The sequence below is a fragment of the Apodemus sylvaticus genome, chromosome 18 (genome assembly GCF_947179515.1).
Source record: "Apodemus sylvaticus chromosome 18, mApoSyl1.1, whole genome shotgun sequence".
Classification (NCBI taxonomy): Eukaryota; Metazoa; Chordata; class Mammalia; order Rodentia; family Muridae; genus Apodemus; species Apodemus sylvaticus.
In genome coordinates, this window is record NC_067489.1 from 8,529,337 (window position 1) to 8,548,483 (window position 19,147).

General features: G+C 48.7%; 1 protein-coding gene across 6 annotated transcripts in view; it reads left to right on the forward strand.

Moving 5' to 3' along the window:
* Window positions 1–19,147, forward strand: part of Atp11a (ATPase phospholipid transporting 11A) — a 120,545-nt gene that overhangs the window by 89,019 nt on the left and 12,379 nt on the right. For all 6 annotated transcript variants that reach the window (XM_052162708.1, XM_052162713.1, XM_052162711.1 and 3 more), the window contains exons 18-25: window positions 5,557–5,738; window positions 7,167–7,418; window positions 8,679–8,856; window positions 10,296–10,398; window positions 10,578–10,723; window positions 11,751–11,810; window positions 12,818–12,945; window positions 14,063–14,198. In XM_052162708.1, coding sequence (XP_052018668.1) covers window positions 5,557–5,738; window positions 7,167–7,418; window positions 8,679–8,856; window positions 10,296–10,398; window positions 10,578–10,723; window positions 11,751–11,810; window positions 12,818–12,945; window positions 14,063–14,198 — 1,185 coding nt within the window. The remainder of the gene's footprint in view (window positions 1–5,556; window positions 5,739–7,166; window positions 7,419–8,678; window positions 8,857–10,295; window positions 10,399–10,577; window positions 10,724–11,750; window positions 11,811–12,817; window positions 12,946–14,062; window positions 14,199–19,147) is intronic.

The following is a 19,147-nucleotide window of genomic DNA, read 5'->3' on the forward strand; positions in this document are numbered from 1 at the left end:
ATGATGTGTGTCCCCTCCACCTGCCTTGTCACTTGTCTACCAGAGCTGGCTAGTTGGTCCCTGTCATGTGGACTCCGTCCCACATGCTGGTCACAGTTGTGAACTTTCCCCATGGGCTGCTAGATCTTTCACACTTTCTACAGATCTAGAATTTAATCAGAGTTGTGGTCAAACTCTCAGAAACTGCTTGTTCCTTCAAGCTGTGACTCCATATCATTCACTGATGGCAGCAGTACTCTGTGCCTGGGCCTTTGGGGATGCTGAATATGCTGTCTGCCGGCCCCTTGATGGCTTGTGCCTGGCCTCTGTGCCAGCCAGCCATTGTCCTCTTCCAGATCCCCCAGGGTCTTTGATTGTTATAGCATCTGCCTTAGCTTGGGTTTCTGTTGTGGTAAAACACTTTGACCAAAAAGAACTTGGGAAAGAAAGATTCACTAAGGGTTACTTATGCCAGGATGCCCAACTCACAATGGGCCAGTGGTGCCTCAGAATCTACACGTGAGAGACAGACTCTTTTCATTGTATGCTCCCTTCCTCCTTAGAGCAACTTTCTTCTAAGCACACATCAAGAACTAAGACAGGAGAGGTACAGATCAATCCTAATACTAATTATGTAAAAATGTTAATCTGTGTTCTTGGATTCAGTGGGCAAGAATTTTATTGAGTATTTTTGCATCGATATTCATAAGGGAAATTGGCCTTAAGTTCTCTTTCTTTGTTGGATCTTTGTGTGGTTTTGGTATCAGCGTAATTGTGGCTTCGTAGAACCAGTTGGGTAGTGTTCCTTCTGTTTCTATTTTGTGGAATAGTTTGAAGAGTATTGGTGTTAAGTCTTCTTTGAAGGTCTGATAGAATTCTGCACTAAAACCATCTAGTCCTGTGCTTTTTTTGGTTGGAAGGCTTTCTATGACTCCTTCTATTTCTTTAGGGGTTATGGGACTGTTTAGATGATCTATTTGATCCTGATTTAGGAGGAGGTTAGAGACCTGCCCTCCCAAGGCCCACATCCAGTGGAAACAAGATAGCCCTTTCAACAAATGGTGCTGGTTCAATTGGAGATCAACATGCACAAGAATAAGAATTGATCCATTCTTATCTCCTTGTACTAAGCTCAGCTCCAAGTGGATCAAGGACCTCCACATAAAACCAGACACACTGAAATTAATAGAAAAGAAACTGGGGAAGACCCTTGAAGACATGGGCACAGGGGGAAAGTTCCTGAACAGAATACCAATAGCTTACGCTCTAAGATCAAGAATTGACAAATGGGACCACATAAAATTGCAAAGTTTCTGTAAGGCAAAGGACACTGTCCAAAGGACAAAACGGCAACCAACAGATTGGGAAAGGATCTTCATTAACCCTAAATCCGACAGAGGGCTAATATCCAATATATATAAAGAACTCAAGAAGTTAGACCCCAGAGAACCAAATAACTCTATTAAAAATGGGGTACAGAGCTAAACAAAGAATTTTCACCTGAAGAACTTTGGATGGCTGAGAAGCACCTTAAGAAATGTTCAACATCATTAATCATTAGGGAAATGCAAATCAAAACAATCCTGAGATTTCACCTCACACCCGTCAGAATGGCTAAGGTTAAAAACTCAGGAGACAGCAGATGTTGGCGAGTATGTAGAGAAAGAGAAACACTCCTCCACTGCTGGTGGGATTGCAAGATGGTACAACCACTTTGGAAATCAGTCTGGTAGTTCCTCAGAAAACTGGACATGACACTTCCGGAGGACCCTGCTATACCTCTCCTGGGCATATACCCAGAGGATTCCCCAGCATACAGTAAGGACACATGCTCCACTATGTTCATAGCAGCCTTATTTATAATAGCTAGAAGCTGGAAAGAATCCAGATGTCCCTCACTGGAGGAATGGATACAGAAAATGTATATTTACACAATGGAATACTACTCAGCTATTAAAAACAATGAATTCATGAAATTCTTAGGCAAATGTTTGGAACTGGAAAATATCATCCTAAGTGAGGTAACCCAATCACAAAAGAATACACATGAATGCAATCACTGATAAGTGAATATTAAGTAGCCCAGAAGCTCTGAATTCTCAAGACACAATTAGCATATCAAATGATACCCAAGAAGAGGGAAAGAGAGGGCCCTGGTTCTGAAAAGAGTTGATCCAGCATTGTATGGGAATACCAGGACAGGGAAATGGGAGGGGCGTGATTGGGAAATGGGTGGAGGGAAGAGGGCTTAGGAGACTGATGGGGGTGGGGACCGGGAAGGGGGAAAGCATTCGGAATGTTAACAAAGAATATAGAAAATAAAATAAAATGTTAATCTGACAATGTTCAGATTGTCTTCAGGCATATCACCAAGCAGAATCCAGAAGCACGTCCACAGTAGGCATGGTGTAAGCTTGTCCTGACTCCAGAGACAACAGTTCATACATGTCCCACTCACACAGTCACACTATAGACTATTGGTCACAAGAGAAGGGGCCTGGCAAAAATCAGGGTCCATCCTTAATTTTGAAATAACAGAAAAAAAAATGACCTGATGAATGTTTCCTTAATATAACGAAAACATCCTCGGTGGTGCTACCGCAGAGGGAGGGAGTTTCCACACACTGGTCACTAATTAACAAGTTCCCCAGAGGCTTCCCACAGCCCACTCCGGAGGCGTATATAGCTAGGTGTGTGTCAAGGTGACGAACCCCAACCGGGACAGCATCCCTCAGACTGCTCTGAATCCTTAGGTCTGTCCTGCCGCTCAGCCCAGAGGTACTCAGTCAGTGAACGGAGCAGCCACTTCAAAACAGCTAGAGCTTTACACAAGTAAAGACAGTTGTAGGGATGCTGAGGGCCATTGTGTGCTTAAAACCCAGTTCTCCTTCAGTCTCTTATTTGGGTATGTTTAATCACAATTAAGAAATTGTTGCCAAATGTAAGATTTTGAAGACTTTACCCTCGGTTTTTTTTCTAAAAACTTTATAATTTTAGCTGTTAAATTTAAGGCATTGATCTTACTTTATGTGTGGTGTGGGAGCTATCTCATTTTTTGTTAAGTGAGTATCTCTTTTTTTTTTTTTTTTTGTTTTTTCTGAGACAGGGTTTCTCTGTGTAGCCCTGGCTGTCCTGAAACTCACTCTGTAGACCAGGCTGGCCTCGAACTCAGATATCCACCTGCGTCTGCCTCCCAAGTGCTGGGATTAAAGGCATGCGCCACCACTGCCTGGCATGGGTATTATTTTTTGAACTGCATTGTTGAATGGCTATTTTGTCTTGCTTTGTTTTTTCTGTTAGATGATCTTGTTCCTCTTGTTACATCATCTGACCAGATGCTCCAGGATTTGTTTTGGGGTCTCGGTCTGTCCTGCTCTCCTGTCCCTTTCTCTGTCTCCACACCAGTTCTGTGCGTTTTGCTTTGCCACCATGTGCTCTGGAGCAAGAGTGCTCGTACGGCCAGCTTGTTCTTACCTGAACCTGCCGTGCTGTTCTGCTACCTGAACATTTCCCGGGAGTTCCACACGATCACAAGACTCCACAGATGGCTTTGAGTAGTGTTGTCATCTTAACAATGAGAAATGTTGCAAGCCACAGAAACAGATGTGTTTCTGTTCTTTGGCTCTTCTGTGATTTCTTCAGTGTTAACGTAGTTTTCAGTGTGTTAGTCTTTTTCCTCCATGGGTACACACATTCCTGAATATTTTCTTTCTGATGCAATTATGGGTAGAGTTTTCTTAATTCTCTTCCCAAGGTCAGTATGTGAGGTAGCTGGCCTGCCTGTGCTGATGTCACAGCCATGCCACTGCTGCAGTCATACAGTGACTCTGGGATTTCACACAAGAGGGGAGGGTGTTCTTTAGGACATCTGGCTGTAAGATCTGGTCCTCTGACAGGTTATGTTGCTGAGTTGTGTTCAGCCTAAATGCAAAGGCTCCTGCAGGTTTCAGATGTTTCCTCTGCATCAGGCCGCATAGGTCTTTGTCTGACGGTGTCTTGTGTTACGTTAGCTGACGGCGTCCTGTGTTACGTTAGCCCGCATCCTGCACTGACTCAGTCTGTCTTTGGGGAGGAGCCCTGTTCGTGGCATGCGGGCCTTTCATGCTGTTGGGTTCTGTCTGCTAGTGCGCTGCCAAGGATTGCTTTCTTTGTATTTACAAGGGTCAGCACTAAGTGTGGCTGCTCGGTACAGCTCGGTAGTGTTTTATATAGGACGTTCTGTCATGCTTAGCAAGAGGCTTGTGCATGCCAACACCTCTCACCGCCGTGCCACCACAGCAGAAAGTCCCCTGAATACCTGTACAAACAAAGGCCTCTTCCCTTCTGAACACTTTACTTGCTGCTCACAGCACCCTACATTCTGGACAGCTCTAGACCATTCTTTTAGAGACTCCTCCTGTCTGATGCCCCTTCTGACTCGTTAATGAAGCTGTGTATTTCACCTCCGTGGTCCTCCCTCCCTCTTGAGGGATTATGAGAACCATAACCAGCGGGGTATGTCCTTCGTACTCGTTAGGAGATCTAAGAAGTACAATTGTGACCTAAAGAGCTGAGAGAAAGTGCTGACAACACAGGAGACAGTTTTCAAAATCTAAAACCCAGAGTGTTAAGTGCTCACTTAGGAGGCCTGTGAGTATTGCGCTGTTGTACATGGATTAGGGTGAGGAGCAAGAAACACCCACAGAAACCCTGCCAGCGGCTGCCACCTAGCGTCAGCGGGCTCCACCTGTGTTAGATCTCCTCATCCCTAAGGTGTATTTTAGTCTCCCTGTACCCAGCATGAGGATGAATAGCCTTGCAGTCTTCCATCTCCCAACTTCAAAGCATACTACCTCAACACTGCAAATTATTATCTCTCAAAAGCTAAATTAGAATCTGTATCTGTTTACAGAATTAAACAGAATCTGTTTACAGTTCTACAGAGCACATGTCTGTCTGTATGGACCAGGCACCATAGGTTACAGCTCTACAGAGCACATGTCTGTCTGTATGGACCAGGCACCATAGGTTACAGCTCTACAGAGCACATGTCTGTCTGTATGGACCAGGCACCATAGGTTACAGTTCTACAGAGCACATGTCTGTCTGTATGGACCAGGCACCATAGGTTACAGTTCTACAGAGCACATGTCTGTCTGTATGGACCAGGCACCATAGGTTACAGTTCTACAGAGCACATGTCTGTCTGTATGGACCAGGCACCATAGGTTACAGTTCTACAGAGCACATGTCTGTCTGTATGGACCAGGCACCATAGGTTACAGCTCTACAGAGCACATGTCTGTCTGTATGGACCAGGCACCATAGGTTACAGTTCTACAGAGCACATGTCTGTCTGTATGGACCAGGCACCATAGGTTACAGTTCTACAGAGCACATGTCTGTCTGTATGGACCAGGCACCATAGGTTACAGCTCTACAGAGCACATGTCTGTCTGTATTGAATGTAATTTTGTAATCTCTAGACGGTGGCTGGGTTATGGCTCATTCATTCTCTTCAGAGATGGGACGATGAATAACTGAGAATGAATGACCAGGTGACTGAGAGCCACATTAAACGCTGACTTATGTAAACAGGAAGGGCTGCGGACCCTGTGTGTTGCCTACAAGAAGCTTGAGCCAGAGCAATATGAAGATGCTTGCCGGCTGCTGCAGGGGGCCAAAGTGGCGCTTCAAGATCGGGAGAAGAAGCTGGCGGAAGCCTATGAGCAGATAGAGAAGGACCTCACCCTGCTTGGCGCTACGGCCGTCGAGGACCGGTAAAGACGTCTGTGTGTCTGTCCATGTACAGATGGGAGGGTGCCTCAAGAGCCCTCAGGGTGGAGGGCAGGTAGCAGGTGTCCTGTGCCAGTGTGTTCTTCCTGAGGACAGGGCCCATTTGCTTTCCTTCACAGAGAGTGACAACCAGGAGATTATTACTAGGTGATATGTTACTGGCCATAAATAAAATGCCTTGGAGGACACTTCACGTCCAAATAGTGAAAGTAACATCTTCATACAGCTCCCCACTAGAGGACAGGTCTCTCTGTGCCTTAGAAAGGAGTTGGTAGCCGTCATAGGTAGGAGTCGTTTCCCAGCTGCCACCGGTTCCTCTGAATCTCTAGCTCTATATAGCTCAGGGTCCTCGGCACGGTTGTCCTTGGTGAAGACAGTTACAGTAATGAAGTGGGCTGTGTAAAAACCTGTGAAGCCGCTGAGAAAGTTTCTGGAATTCTCAGTTACAAAGTGAAGACCAAGACACAGTGCAGTGGCCGGAGAGCAGGGGTCAAGAAGGGGATGGCTCCTGGCATGGCTCTGACTGGTGGCCTTTGCATGGAGCCTCGTAGGCAGCTGACATGGCTGTGTCGGGACATGGAACCTGGAGGGTTGACACCCAGGAACACAGAGGGGCAAGTGGCAGCAAGATGAGCTTTTTCCTAGACAAGGTCTCTCTGTAGCTCAGATGACATAGACCATGCATCTTCCTGGGATTACAGATACAGTGTCCTGTTGAAGTGGTGTTTGACCACAAGCTACTTTTTTAAAACCTGAGCCAGCACATTGGTAAACTCTCCTCTCTGGGACTTAGTCCCTTACTATTGTTTCAGAGAATCACAAGGTTGGAGGTGGTTTCCTCATCTGTGCAGCTGTGATGATGGGATCTCTACTCTTCAGGCCACAAACTTTCACCCAAGGACTAGTCTGACTTTGCAGAGTTCTGTAGAAGTGAAAGGTCATATCAGATTTCACACAGTGCTGGCACATGCTAAACCACTGGTAAATGTTAGCTGTGGGGCCACAGGCTTTATCAGCATCTGATATCTTAGAGCCTGGATCCCTGTTTAGTAAGTAGCAACATTGGAACACATAGCACCAAGAGAAGAGATGATCCCGTATTTCCCAACTCCATTTGTCCATTCTATTTCTGGCCATAATGATTCTTCTAAGTGGAGTGATAGTGGATGGTAGGATGTAAGGCTCAGCAAAAGGGCATCACAGAGCAGCCTCCTTAAACAGTGCGTTCATGGTTGGCAGAGCTGTGCCGCACACTCGGACCTTTGGGGGCAGGTTCTGGTCCATTCCTTAGACCCTCAACCACTCTGCACATGCTGCTCTGTAGAGCCGAGTCTTTTGATAGCGTCATGTTTCCTGAAGTTGTTTATTTTAGCTCCCTTTGGACCCTCATCCCATGGGTTCCCTGCTCTTAGGCTCCAGGAGAAAGCCGCTGACACAATTGAGGCACTGCAGAAGGCAGGCATCAAAGTCTGGGTGCTCACCGGGGACAAGATGGAGACAGCCTCCGCCACCTGCTATGCCTGCAAGCTGTTCCGCAGGAGCACACAGCTGCTGGAGCTGACCACCAAAAAGCTAGAGGAGCAGAGCCTGCACGACGTCCTCTTCGACCTGAGCAAGACGGTGCTGCGCTGCAGTGGGAGCCTGACCAGGGACTCCTTCTCAGGGTACGTGGCTCCTCCCACCTCACGGGACCTGCGTCTCTGTGGGGCACTCGTGCTTGCATCCTCGTGGGTCAGGTAAATGCTGTGTTCTCTCCACAGCTGGGTCTGCCTAGGCAGCCAGTCTCAAGCTGCTGGGTAGGGAGCGTGGAAAGCTGTTTTGATTGGAACCATTTCCATGTGCTGTTGTACCCGTGGGTCCATCATGGATGCCTCAGAATGCTGCCAGAAATCCAGAAGGCAGTGATAACGGAGGCTATGTTTCTGAGACAGCAGTCTGGCTGAAGTTGAGGCTTTCCAAGAATATCTTTGGGTTTGTTCATGCATTTTCACAGGGGCACCCTTACCAGTGTGGTCTGGTCCTCTGACTCTGACTCAGTGTCTTTTTATTTATTTGCTCTGGTTGTCAGCATGCAAGTGCCACAGTGTAATTTGGAGATTAGAGGACAACTTGCATCAATACCTTCTCTTCTTCCACCATATATAGGTTGTAGGGGCGAAACCGAGCTCATCAGGCCTGGAGCAGGTGCCCTTACTCACTAAACAGTCTTGCTGGCCTGTCGTAAGAGTCATATAAATTTGGCAAAACAAGTCAGCTCTCTAGGCACACACAAGTTTGGTTCTCTTTTAAGAATGGCACAGAACCATTTCTGTGTTCATCTGCAAAATTTGGGGTCACAGGTGTTTGTCATCTCAGGCCCAGCAGAGGGGCTTGGGGACAGCTCAGCGGCTCAGAGTGCTCTGCTCTGGCACAGGGCCCAGTGCTGGTTCCCAGCACCCACATCAGGCTGCTCCCCGTGACCTGTAACTTGTGCTCCTGGGAGATCAGCTCTGCTGGTCTGTGCAGCAGTGTGCCCGCCCCTGCCCACAGATATATACCTATTTAAATTATTAAAAATAACCCTTTAAAGCCCAGCAAAGGCAGACTTTGACCATGTTTAGGCAGTGAGGTCACCAGGGGAGGAAGCCAGACAGAGGAGGTTAGAGACCTGCCCTCCCAAGGCCTTCCTTGTGGTATCTCAGTACTGAAACTTACACACACTCACAGCAGGCTGTGGCTGCTTTGCCTGAGCAAAGAAATTTCATTAAAATGTGATTTACAGTGTAGTCCAAGAGGTGGATCCAGTATGGTAAGGACTGTAGTGAAGGAGGGAGACCCGCAAGTCCTATCCTGTGGACTGACCGGCACTGTGCCAGCGCCCGCGTGTGGTGTTCTAGACTGCAGATGCAGTGATTGAGTGGTTCTCCCTTTCCTGTGCTCTAAAGACTCTCCACAGATATGCATGACTATGGTTTAATCATCGATGGAGCTGCACTGTCCTTGATCATGAAGCCAAGAGAGGATGGGAGCTCCTCAGGGAACTACAGAGAGCTCTTCCTGGAGATCTGCAGGAACTGCAGTGCAGTGCTGTGCTGCCGGATGGCACCCTTGCAGAAGGCCCAGGTCATGAACTGGTCCCCTCGTGGGCGTGGGTGTGGGCATGGGGAGAAGCCTTTCCTCAGTCTCACCATTCTGATTGTTAACAGTTAGGGAGATGTATACATTTGAACACGAGGCTTAGATCCTCCTTGAGGGTGGGGCCTGAATAAGCTCCTCCTAGCCAGGCCCTGTAGTGCCTTGGGAATCCAGGGTAGGGGGAAGTGTGTATTCACTGCACCTTCCGTGTGCCTGGGTCAGTCGGGACTTGTCTTCCTCCCTTTGGACACCAGACAGTCCTTAGCACTCTCCCTGTTCTTGTGGGAACGCGCCCAGATTGTCTTTGTAAAACATCAAATGAATAACGCATATCTGAGTATGGTGTCTTCAAAGTTCATAAACCTGAATGAAGCATAGCTTCACGGTGGCCTCTTCAGGCGTGAATGCCAGGGAGCCTTGAACTGCTTCTAAGGGAATTGGAGCTGCACGTGGCCCAGCCATAAAGGTCAAGTGCAGTGTGCACCGTCTGCGAGTCAGGGTCAGGGAGGGGCTCTTCTGCACGGAGCTAGCTGCTCCAGTTAGCCAGTGTCACTGGACACAGCCAGAATGTCTCTGAGAAGACAGGCTGGGGTGCGGGGATTTGTGTGCACCCCGCCCCCAGTGCTTGAGTCCATGCAAACCTTCTGAACCATTTCCCTGATGGCAGCCTGGGATTTCCAGTGCTGTTTTTGGTTCTTAATTGATTTTATACAGTGTAATCTATAGCTTCCCTTCTTCTCAGCCCCATATCCTAATGCATTTTACTTAGGCATAGTGCATGTAGGGAAGTCTATGAAGAAATTGACTTGGAGATAAGAAATAAAGAGCCAGGCAATGGTGACACATGCCTGTAATCCCAGCACTTGGGAGGCAGAGGCAGGCGGATTTCTGAGTTCAAGGCCAGCCTGGTCTACAGAGTGAGTTCCAGGACAGCCAGGGCTACACAGAGAAACCCTGTCTCGAAAAAAACAAATCCAAAAAACTAAAAAAAAAAAAAAAAAAAAAAAAAAAAAAAGAGAGAGAGAGAGAAATCATGAAGAGTACTCAATGCATTAAGTTGACATATTTGATTTTCACATTGACAACTTTGAAAATTAAATTAACATTAAAACAATTTTTTAAAATTGTTTGATAAGAGGTAGCATGGGATTTGAACACCTTTGTGCAGACCACAGTGCTGGCCTTAGTTCTAGGCTTTTCCCATGCCTGAACATAACTCTAAGTTTGTCTTCATGTGTTTGTGGTCTTGTCATTGATCATATCTTAGTTTTGTGAGACTGTTTGATCGTCTATGGAGGAACTAGTTTGAGAGCTGTAAGCAAACGTTTTCCTGTCTCCTAAAGCAGCTCTCTAGCTTCGTAGGTTCTACCCAGTTAATGACAAAACTGAAGCAGAGAAGGTAAATGCCATGCTTCTTTCTTTTCCAGATTGTTAAGTTAATCAAATTTTCAAAGGAGCATCCTATCACCTTAGCAATTGGTGATGGTGCGAATGATGTCAGTATGATCCTGGAGGCCCACGTGGGCATAGGTAAGCCATTGCTGCACCTATATCAATGGGATGCACTTTACATAGGGAAAGGCTGTGTCATGCTGCAGGGCAGCCTTGGGCCTCCACCTGTGACTTGTACTTTTGCAAGGAGGCATACCAGGCAGTGATCTGCTGGGCTTAGGTGGCGCTGGCTTACCAGCTGTTTGCCCTTTTTCTAGGAGTCATTGGGAAGGAGGGTCGCCAGGCTGCAAGGAACAGTGACTATGCAATACCCAAGTTTAAACACTTGAAGAAGATGCTTCTTGTTCACGGGCATTTTTATTATATCAGGATATCTGAGCTTGTGCAATACTTCTTTTATAAGGTAGGAAGTATTTCTTTCCTCCTCTCACAGTTTCAGTGGCCTGATCCCTTTGTCAGGTAACTTAATGCTTCCAGGGTCATTTAATACAAAAAGAAGTGACCATAAGGAGTGGGTTGTTCCTGTAAAAGAGGACACCGTGTAGCCAGACTTTGGCGGCTTCGTGGTTCTTCCTTCACCCTTCTCCACTCCTTTTCTTCCACCCTTTCAACTGCCTAACGCTAGATAGCGGAGAAAAAAGATAGGGAAAGGGAAAGGGTGATGTTACTGTTAGACTGCTTCCTGCCAGTTAGGGTCACTGAGTCCTTGGGGTGAGTTGTTCTTCACCATCAGGGATCTGATTATTCTCTTCTTCCTCTTCTTCCTCTTCTCCATCCTCCTTCTCTTCCTCCTCCTTTTGACATCTTCCTCCTCTTCCTCTTCTTTGTTCTTTTCAACCCACAGCAAACAACCAACAACCCACCTTTCCTCTTGGGGTCCTAGCATTTATATACCATCTGAAAAGTTCCCAGAATTCTAAACATCACACAATCACAGAGACTGTAGCTGGCAAAATCATGCCCTGCTAGAGCATCAAGCAAATCATAGTCACCACCTGTGGAAAAATCCCCATCTCACACCTGGGATTAAAATGAAAAAATAGTCTTATAATATTTCTGTGTTTTTCAAAGAAAGCACAATTTTTCCTACAATCCCTGACACTGCTGAACCTTGTCAGAGTGTAACATAAGATGTCTGAGGGCGTGTCTTCAGCCCTCTCCACGCATGGGGCCCTGCCGCTGACCCTGTTACCACCATCTCTGCCCTTAAGCCAGGGCAGCTCCCTTGTGCTGCCAGCGATCCCCAGAGCCACTGTAGATACAGATGGAAAAGAAGCTTCCCACGCCCACGCTGCTGCTGTGTAGGATGACGGGCCCAGCAGAACAATCCCCATGTGAAGTATGATGTGTTGACAGTGACTGGTGATCTCTAGGCAAGCCCATGTTTCTCTGCGATGCCCTTGAACTAATGGCCACGACTTATTTTTCAGAATGTCTGCTTCATTTTCCCTCAGTTTTTGTACCAGTTCTTCTGCGGATTTTCACAGCAGGTCAGTCTTTGTAGTAAATTGGAAGCTCATTCTTCCTTCCTAGTGGGGGGCATGGTGAGGAGGAACCAGTCTTCAAGAATGTGCAGACAGACCCCACAGAGCTGGTCAGGGCCCAGGTGCCATCCATCCTGCTGCCCTGGGTCCTGTCGATAGACAAAGGTGAAGGAGCAGGCTGCAGAGCTGAGGAATTGCCAGCTGAGTCTGGGTGTCACGAGGCTAGGTATGTCCCTAAACACAAGGCTGTAATGACATAGCCAGTGGGCACTCCAGGCTGGCTGTATGATTACACTGGGTTACACATATATTTGGACCTTCATGGGTATGTGGGTTATCCTTGCCGTGTGAGGCACTGACGTATGTAGGATGCAAACCCGTGATCTGGGGGAAGGGCTCCTCAGTACTCACTGCCTGGGCAGACACTTTTCTGTCCCCGTGTACTCAGATGGACAGTGGCCAATAGCTTAGCTCCAGAGCCACCAGGGCCAGGCAAATTGAAGCTGGAAGATGTGAAAGTAAACACACTTGAAAATTTTTGGGTCCAAGCTCTGCCTGACAGATTTCCTTCATGAAGTTTTAAAATCTGTCTCAGTGTCTATCTCTGTAGAATGGTGGCTTTTATGCATTTTAGGTACGTTTTTCTATATATTTAACCTTTTTGCAAATTAAAAAGTAGCATATCCATGGCCTAGGAAGATGGCTCAATCGATAAAGTTCTTGCTGTGCAAGCACGAGAACCTGAGTTCAAATCCCCAGCACCTGCATTAAAAGCTGGGTACAGCCACACAGGCCTGAACTGCTGGTGATGCCAAGAAAGAGGCAGAGGACACCTGGGCTTCATTGGCTGTGCACTCTAGCTGAGTGAGTGAGCCCCAAGTCTCCTGATGCTGACACATGTGTGTGCGCGCGCGCGCATGCACACACACACACACACACACACACACAGAGTAATATGCTGAATCATGAGTTAAAGCCACCTCCGAGTTCTACTTGATTGCTTCTTCTTGCAGACTTTGTACGATACTGCGTATCTGACTCTCTACAACATCAGCTTCACTTCCCTCCCGATTCTCCTGTACAGCCTCATGGAGCAGCACGTGGGCATTGATGTGCTCAAGAGAGACCCATCCCTCTACAGGTGTGTGCCTCTGTCCCTATATAAGTGCGAGCCCCTGCAGCTCTTCCGCACAGCACAAGGCACAGAAGAGGCAGAGAAGAATCCCCCAGGCAGCTCCTGGTGGGGCTTCAAAGTTGGGGTACACATGCTTGCACAGGCTGGTAGTTAAATAGCCAGGCAGTGGCTTGGAGTTTGCTCCAAGGGGTGGGGTTTACGATAGGCTTGAAAACACATGTGAGCCTCCTCTGCACTGTACAGCTTGATGGAGACGCGAACCCGTCTGCGTTCCATTGCTTGATACAGTTGGGAAAGCCAGGGTGTAACCGCCTTCTGCGCTGCTCTATTTCTTAGTTTTAAGGCAATAGCTTTTGTACTGTCAGAACTGCTCAGAGTTTCTGACAGATACAATGTATCTTTATAGTCTTTTTCTGCCTAAGGCATAATAAGGAGGTCTCATGCTTTTGCCCAAGTTCTCCCAAGAACAAGGAATCTGTAGCCACCAGCCAGCATCTGGTTTTCATGCCTCACTTCCTGTTCAGTGTGCCCAGGGTCTTTGGTCTTGTTTATGTGCGCACTGGCATACACCTTTTCCAGTTAGGTCTTTTCACCTGTTTAGTTTCAGAAGCCACACAGCATCAGACAACCTTCCCCTGCCCAGTTCCACAGGCTTTGGGGTCTATATTACAATACCTTGAGGCTAGAGGAAATGGGTGTGTGCATGTGTGCGCGCATGCCTGCGCACGTGTGCACACACTTCTGCTGACATACTTACTCTTATAAAGTGAACAGGTGTAGAAACCTTAGTGTAGGTTGGTAGCAAAGCCAGGTCCTCAGTCTGTCAATCAGTATGTGAGACAGTGTGTGCTGTTGTGTGCCAGTTATGTTCAGAAGACAAGAGACACCAGGTTCTCTCCGACAATATTATAACTGAATCTGAGAAAGAACATTCAGAATGGAGAGCCTTAGCACAGCAGTCTGGCATCTGAGGAGCATATGGGTTTGCCATTTAGGGGGTGCAGACTCTGTTTGCAGTCACAGGTGGCTGCTTAGGAGCATGTGGGCAGCAGGGTACCACAGAAGGGCTGGAGGGGTGGACCTCGGGCTGATGTCACAGTTGTCCCCTCTTCTCCTCAAACAGAGACATCGCCAAGAACGCGCTGCTGCGCTGGCGCGTGTTCATTTACTGGACATTTCTCGGCGTTTTTGACGCTTTGGTATTTTTCTTTGGTGCTTATTTCATATTTGAGAACACAACCCTGACCATCAACGGACAGGTCAGTACCATGTGGGACCTCATGCTTTACTGCCTAGTAATAAGCCCCGCCGTGTGCACTCACTGTGTGGAGCAGTTGTGTGAGAACAGGTTGGCCTGTGAGCAGGGCTAGGTGTGATCAGTGGAGCAGCTGAGAGGAAGGGACCTGTCACACAACTGAGACAAAGGGATGTGTCACACAACTCAGACAAAGGGATGTGTCACACAACTGAGAGGAAGGGTCATGTCACAATTGAGAGGAAGGGTCATGTCACAACTGAGAGGAAGGGACCTGTCACACAACTGAGACAAAAGGATGTGTCACACAACTCAGACAAAGGGATGTGTCACACAACTGAGAGGAAGGGTCATGTCACAATTGAGAGGAAGGGTCATGTCACAACTGAGAGGAAGTGACATGTCACACAACTGAGAGGAAGGGACCTTTCACACAGCTGAGATGAAGGGTCGTGTCACACAACTGAGAGGAAGGGACCTGTCACACAACTGAGAGGAAGGTTCGTGTCACACAACTGAGAGGAAGGATTGTGTCACACAACTGAGAGGAAGGGTCCTGTCACACAACTGAGAGGAAGGGACCTGTCACACAACTGAGAGGAAGGGACCTGTCACACAACTGAGAGGAAGGGTCGTGTCACACACAACTGAGAGGAAGGGACCTGTCACACAACTGAGAGGAAGGGACCTGTCACACAACTGAGAGGAAGGGACCTGTCACACAACTGAGAGGAAGGGTCGTGTCACACACAACTGAGAGGAAGGGACCTGTCACACAACTGAGGAAGGGTTGTGTCACACAACTGAGGAAGGGTTGTGTCACACAACTGAGAGGAAGGGTCATGTCACATTTGCCAGCTGTAGGGAGTTAGGGTTGGTTGGTCCTGAGGTTCTCCTGACTGGTCAGGGGCTCCATGGCTTCCTCTGGCCAGTGTCCTTCCGTATGGGAGTTAGGTTGTGAGTGTCGCTCCACAGTATATGACGTGGCCCCTTCAGTGAGCAGCCCTGTAGCCCTGACGGACTGTGGCCTGTTGTTTGCCTACTCTCTGGGCTGTGTTATATTCGTATCTCGCTTTTTTCTTTTTGCCACTTGCTTCCTCCCACCTCAGATAATGACCACCACCACGAGCATGGTAAGACACCGTGGCTTTGTCCTCTCTGTGTTTTTGGAGTGCATTACAAATAAAATATTTCTTGAAAATATTTTCAAATGTGACCTCTTCTGTGTGCTTTGTGGGTAGAAAAGCTCTTAGCCATTCCTGTCCTCCGCTGGTGTCAGAGTGGCCTGACTCTACCCGGCGTCCTCTCTCCCTGGGTCTCTGTCAAGGCTTCTCTAGAAGGGAAATGGCTGCCTAGGTCTGCATGTCACTGTAACGTAAGGTCAGGAGGTCTGGCGGGGACCTCACAGTGGTGGTGTGCCTGTGCCACCTGTGGAGAGCCAGAGACATCAGGTAGACCCTAGATCTTGTCCTTGTAACCTCACAAGTCCCAGGCCTAGTGTTCAGCCTAGCTAAGGTCACTGGTTCTGAGATGGCTGTTCAGATAAACACTGCAACTGACGTCAGAGAAACCCCTCCTGGACATCCCTCCAGGGAGCTCGGAAACAGAAATGCTTCTCATTTCTCGTTGAGCCGACTCCCTGCTGTCCCGTGCTGTCTTCCCCATGCTGATCCCTCAGACTGTGAGGTCAGAATGCCAGTCCGGCCTGGCCTGTGTCTCGGCAGTTCGTCTTCCTGTGCATTTGTTTCTGTTGCCTCATAACTCAAGGTACTGATCTCTCGTAGGATAACATTCATCAGTAGTCTTTACTAATTCGACCCTGAAGATCCACTGAAGCTCACGTCACTGTTGTAAGGATTTGGAGCTTCTCGGTAGCTGACTGTCCTTTTATTTTCACATAGCGCCGTCATCGGGCTCTCTTCCCATGAGTCAGCCTCTGCGAGTATCTCACCATGCACATGCGTCTTAAGCCCTCAGACTCAGTACTCAGCTTCCTGTTCACTGTCAAACCTCGTCTTGCCACGCAAGGACCCTGCAGTGATCTGGTAGTCACTGGCCTGGGGCTGAGGAAGGAGCTTGCACAGGCTGGGAGACTGGTGTGAGGCCTAGCCAGAACGCAGACCCTGACCTGTGCCGGCGCGGTACCCTCCACCCCAGCCCACAGGGTCTCAGAGTACAATACAGACATCCCAGGGCAGGGGTGTGGCTGGGCATGGAGAGCTAGGAAAGGACTCCAAGGGGCTCTCTCAGAAAGACAACGGCAGTGAGTTCATTTCCCAGGCTGTCCCAGAGAGTCTTCAGTGTCTCCTGCCTCTTGCACACCCCTGGGTTTTGAGTCCCTGCCAGGGCCTGCTACTGTGTGTGTGTGACATCTCTGCTGCCTGTCATGGGAGCTCAGGATTCCTGTGTTCCTTTGCCTACACCCCTGTCTTCCACCCCTCAGACAGTTCTTTAGGCTTTGTGTGGGTTACTAGGAAGATGATGCTTTGCAGCCCTGCAATGTCTTCCCCTGGCCCCCCCATCACCTACAGGTCTGCCCATAGCCATTGTTAACGTGTTCATTAAAACTAGAAATGAGACCAGAAAGTAAGTGTCCCAGGCAGAAACAGACTCACCTGGGCCTCCTGCAAGGCTCTGCCGCTAACAAGGGCCTTGGTGGCTGTCTTCACTCCACATGTAGGCTTGTCGGTAGAAGCGCAGCATGTATGTTACATGTCTTGACACAAAATAATCCCAAAGGTGGTTTCCAAGATTACTCTAAGCCAGTGCTTGTCAGGACAGGCAACACAAATTCACAGGGTGTATGAGAGTCAGGTGTGGTGACTGTGCTCTGGCCAGGCTGTGGAGCCGAGAGACCAGAGTCACCTTGGCATCCCTTCGCATGTATTTCAGGTAGGCGGTAACACCTCTCTGTGAGTCCGAATGCAGGGATTGGGATGACCAAGTCCACTCTGCAGATCGGGGAGGCCGAGGAGGAGAACTGGATTTCAGTCTTGTAGACCACCCTTGCCCTCCACCCTGGCCCAGGCCTCTGGGGACCCCTACTCAGCCTGGGTTAAGCTGGTGTTTGGGGATATGAGATGTGAGAATATTAGATTTGCAGGACTCTGGTGCAGGGTGACCACATGCTGCTCTTCCCAGGTCTGCGCCCTGTGGATCCAGGACTCTAGCGAACAGCCTAGAGAGTCATCCATAGAGAGAACACCACACACGGCTGACAGATGGCCTGTGGAGCCAGCCCAGGGGCAGAGGTGCTGTGACTATGGCCAAGCTATGTCCATTATGGATATCACTGCATATAAGAATTAAGTTGGCTTTGGTTTAAGACTTTGGTGAACAGAAAATACCTAATGAGAGAGAATGCTCATTATCAAGCAAGAGGAAAAGTCAGGCAGGCGTATAAGTGGGCCTGCCTGGGGACATTCCTACAGGGCTGAGGCTGTCTGAAGTCAGTCAGATCACAGATGGAGGTCTGTTGCTGTCCATCAGCTGACCAGTGAAGGTGGTAATTACTCAGAGCATGCCTTTAGGGGTATTGTTGAACTATGACCATCAGTGGAGGTGTGGTGCTCAGGTGTGAGCCAGCCAAGCCGCCAGTGATGGTTGATTATGGACATGTAAGTCAGACATCAGTGGAGGTGTGCTCTCAGGTCCTGGGTAAGTCGAGCCAGCTGGGACAGTGTAAAAGTGACGTCTGGCCACGGAGCTGGTGACTTAGGGAATCTAGAACACACTGAGTGACTCTGGGGAGGTGACCAGAAGGTCCCCTACTGGAAACAAAGGAGGAAGTGAAGATTATACAGAAACGGCTCTGTGGCCACCTGTCTATCCCAGTGAGCTGGCACTCACTGACCTGGAGCTGGGGCACAGGGAGGAAGACGGCCACACGTCTCCTAGCCAGTTTCCAGTTTCTCGTTTGATCATTGTCTGCCTATTGAAGTGACAGTGCTGATCGTGTGACCCCATCATGCCATCACCCACCAAACCCAAGGAAACCTGGAGTGAGGCGGAACACTGTCCTCCCTGTAGCAGGTGTGGGAGGAGCAAGTTGCTGAGTTTACTGTCACCTGGGGTGTGGCACTGCTGGGGTCTGCTTGTCCCCTGCTTGCACCTGTGCCCATGTCATGCTGACACATCTGTATTTCTGAAGAGTTCTCTCAGTCTGTACCAACCGATGGCACAGAAGAGTTGAGGTGTAGGAGGGGCCAGCACAGCCTTTGCAGAGCCTTCTCCGCTCACAGCAGCTCACCTCTTGGCTAACACCTATAGCTTCCGATTAAACAAACCAGCTGCTTGCTCCCCAACACCCTGTCAGGTACACACTTTGATTGCTGCTGCAACTCTGCTGCCCCAGAGGTAAAGCATGTGAGAGTGCTCGTGACCTCTGTCAGTCCCGCACTCTCTGAGCTCTGGGCTTGGTGTTGGTTTTCTTCCTGAGGGCCCGGTCCCGCACACCATGCCGCATCTCTGGGTTCTTCCTACTAGTTGCAGCAGTAGCCACTCTGGAGTGACCGGGTGGCCCTTGGCTAGAAGCCCATCCCTCACATGAAGGCCTAAGGGCTTTATTGGTGCTGTTTCTAGGCCCAAGGAGGAAGGCAGCCTTTCTCTAGTAGCATGAAGAACAGGGCGTGGTGGCATCCATGTACAGTCCATGTCTCCACGGAATCCTGATGCTTCTCTTCTAGCGTGCTTCATACACGCTGTGCTCTGACGCCCGGGGCTCCTGCAGGCCATGGAGTCACAGAAACCCAGTTTCAAAGTGTGGTTATAGGAACATGTCTTTGATTAAAACTAACCATAGGCATCCCAGCCTTTTGATTCTTTGTGCAATAAACTTTTCAGAAAGTTCTGGGAACATTCCTCTGAGAGGCACAGTTCAGAGCCCAACCGAGTCTGCCTCATGTCGTACATAGGGAACTTCTCTTGCTAAAGGCCTGTGTGGCCCAGCTTTCC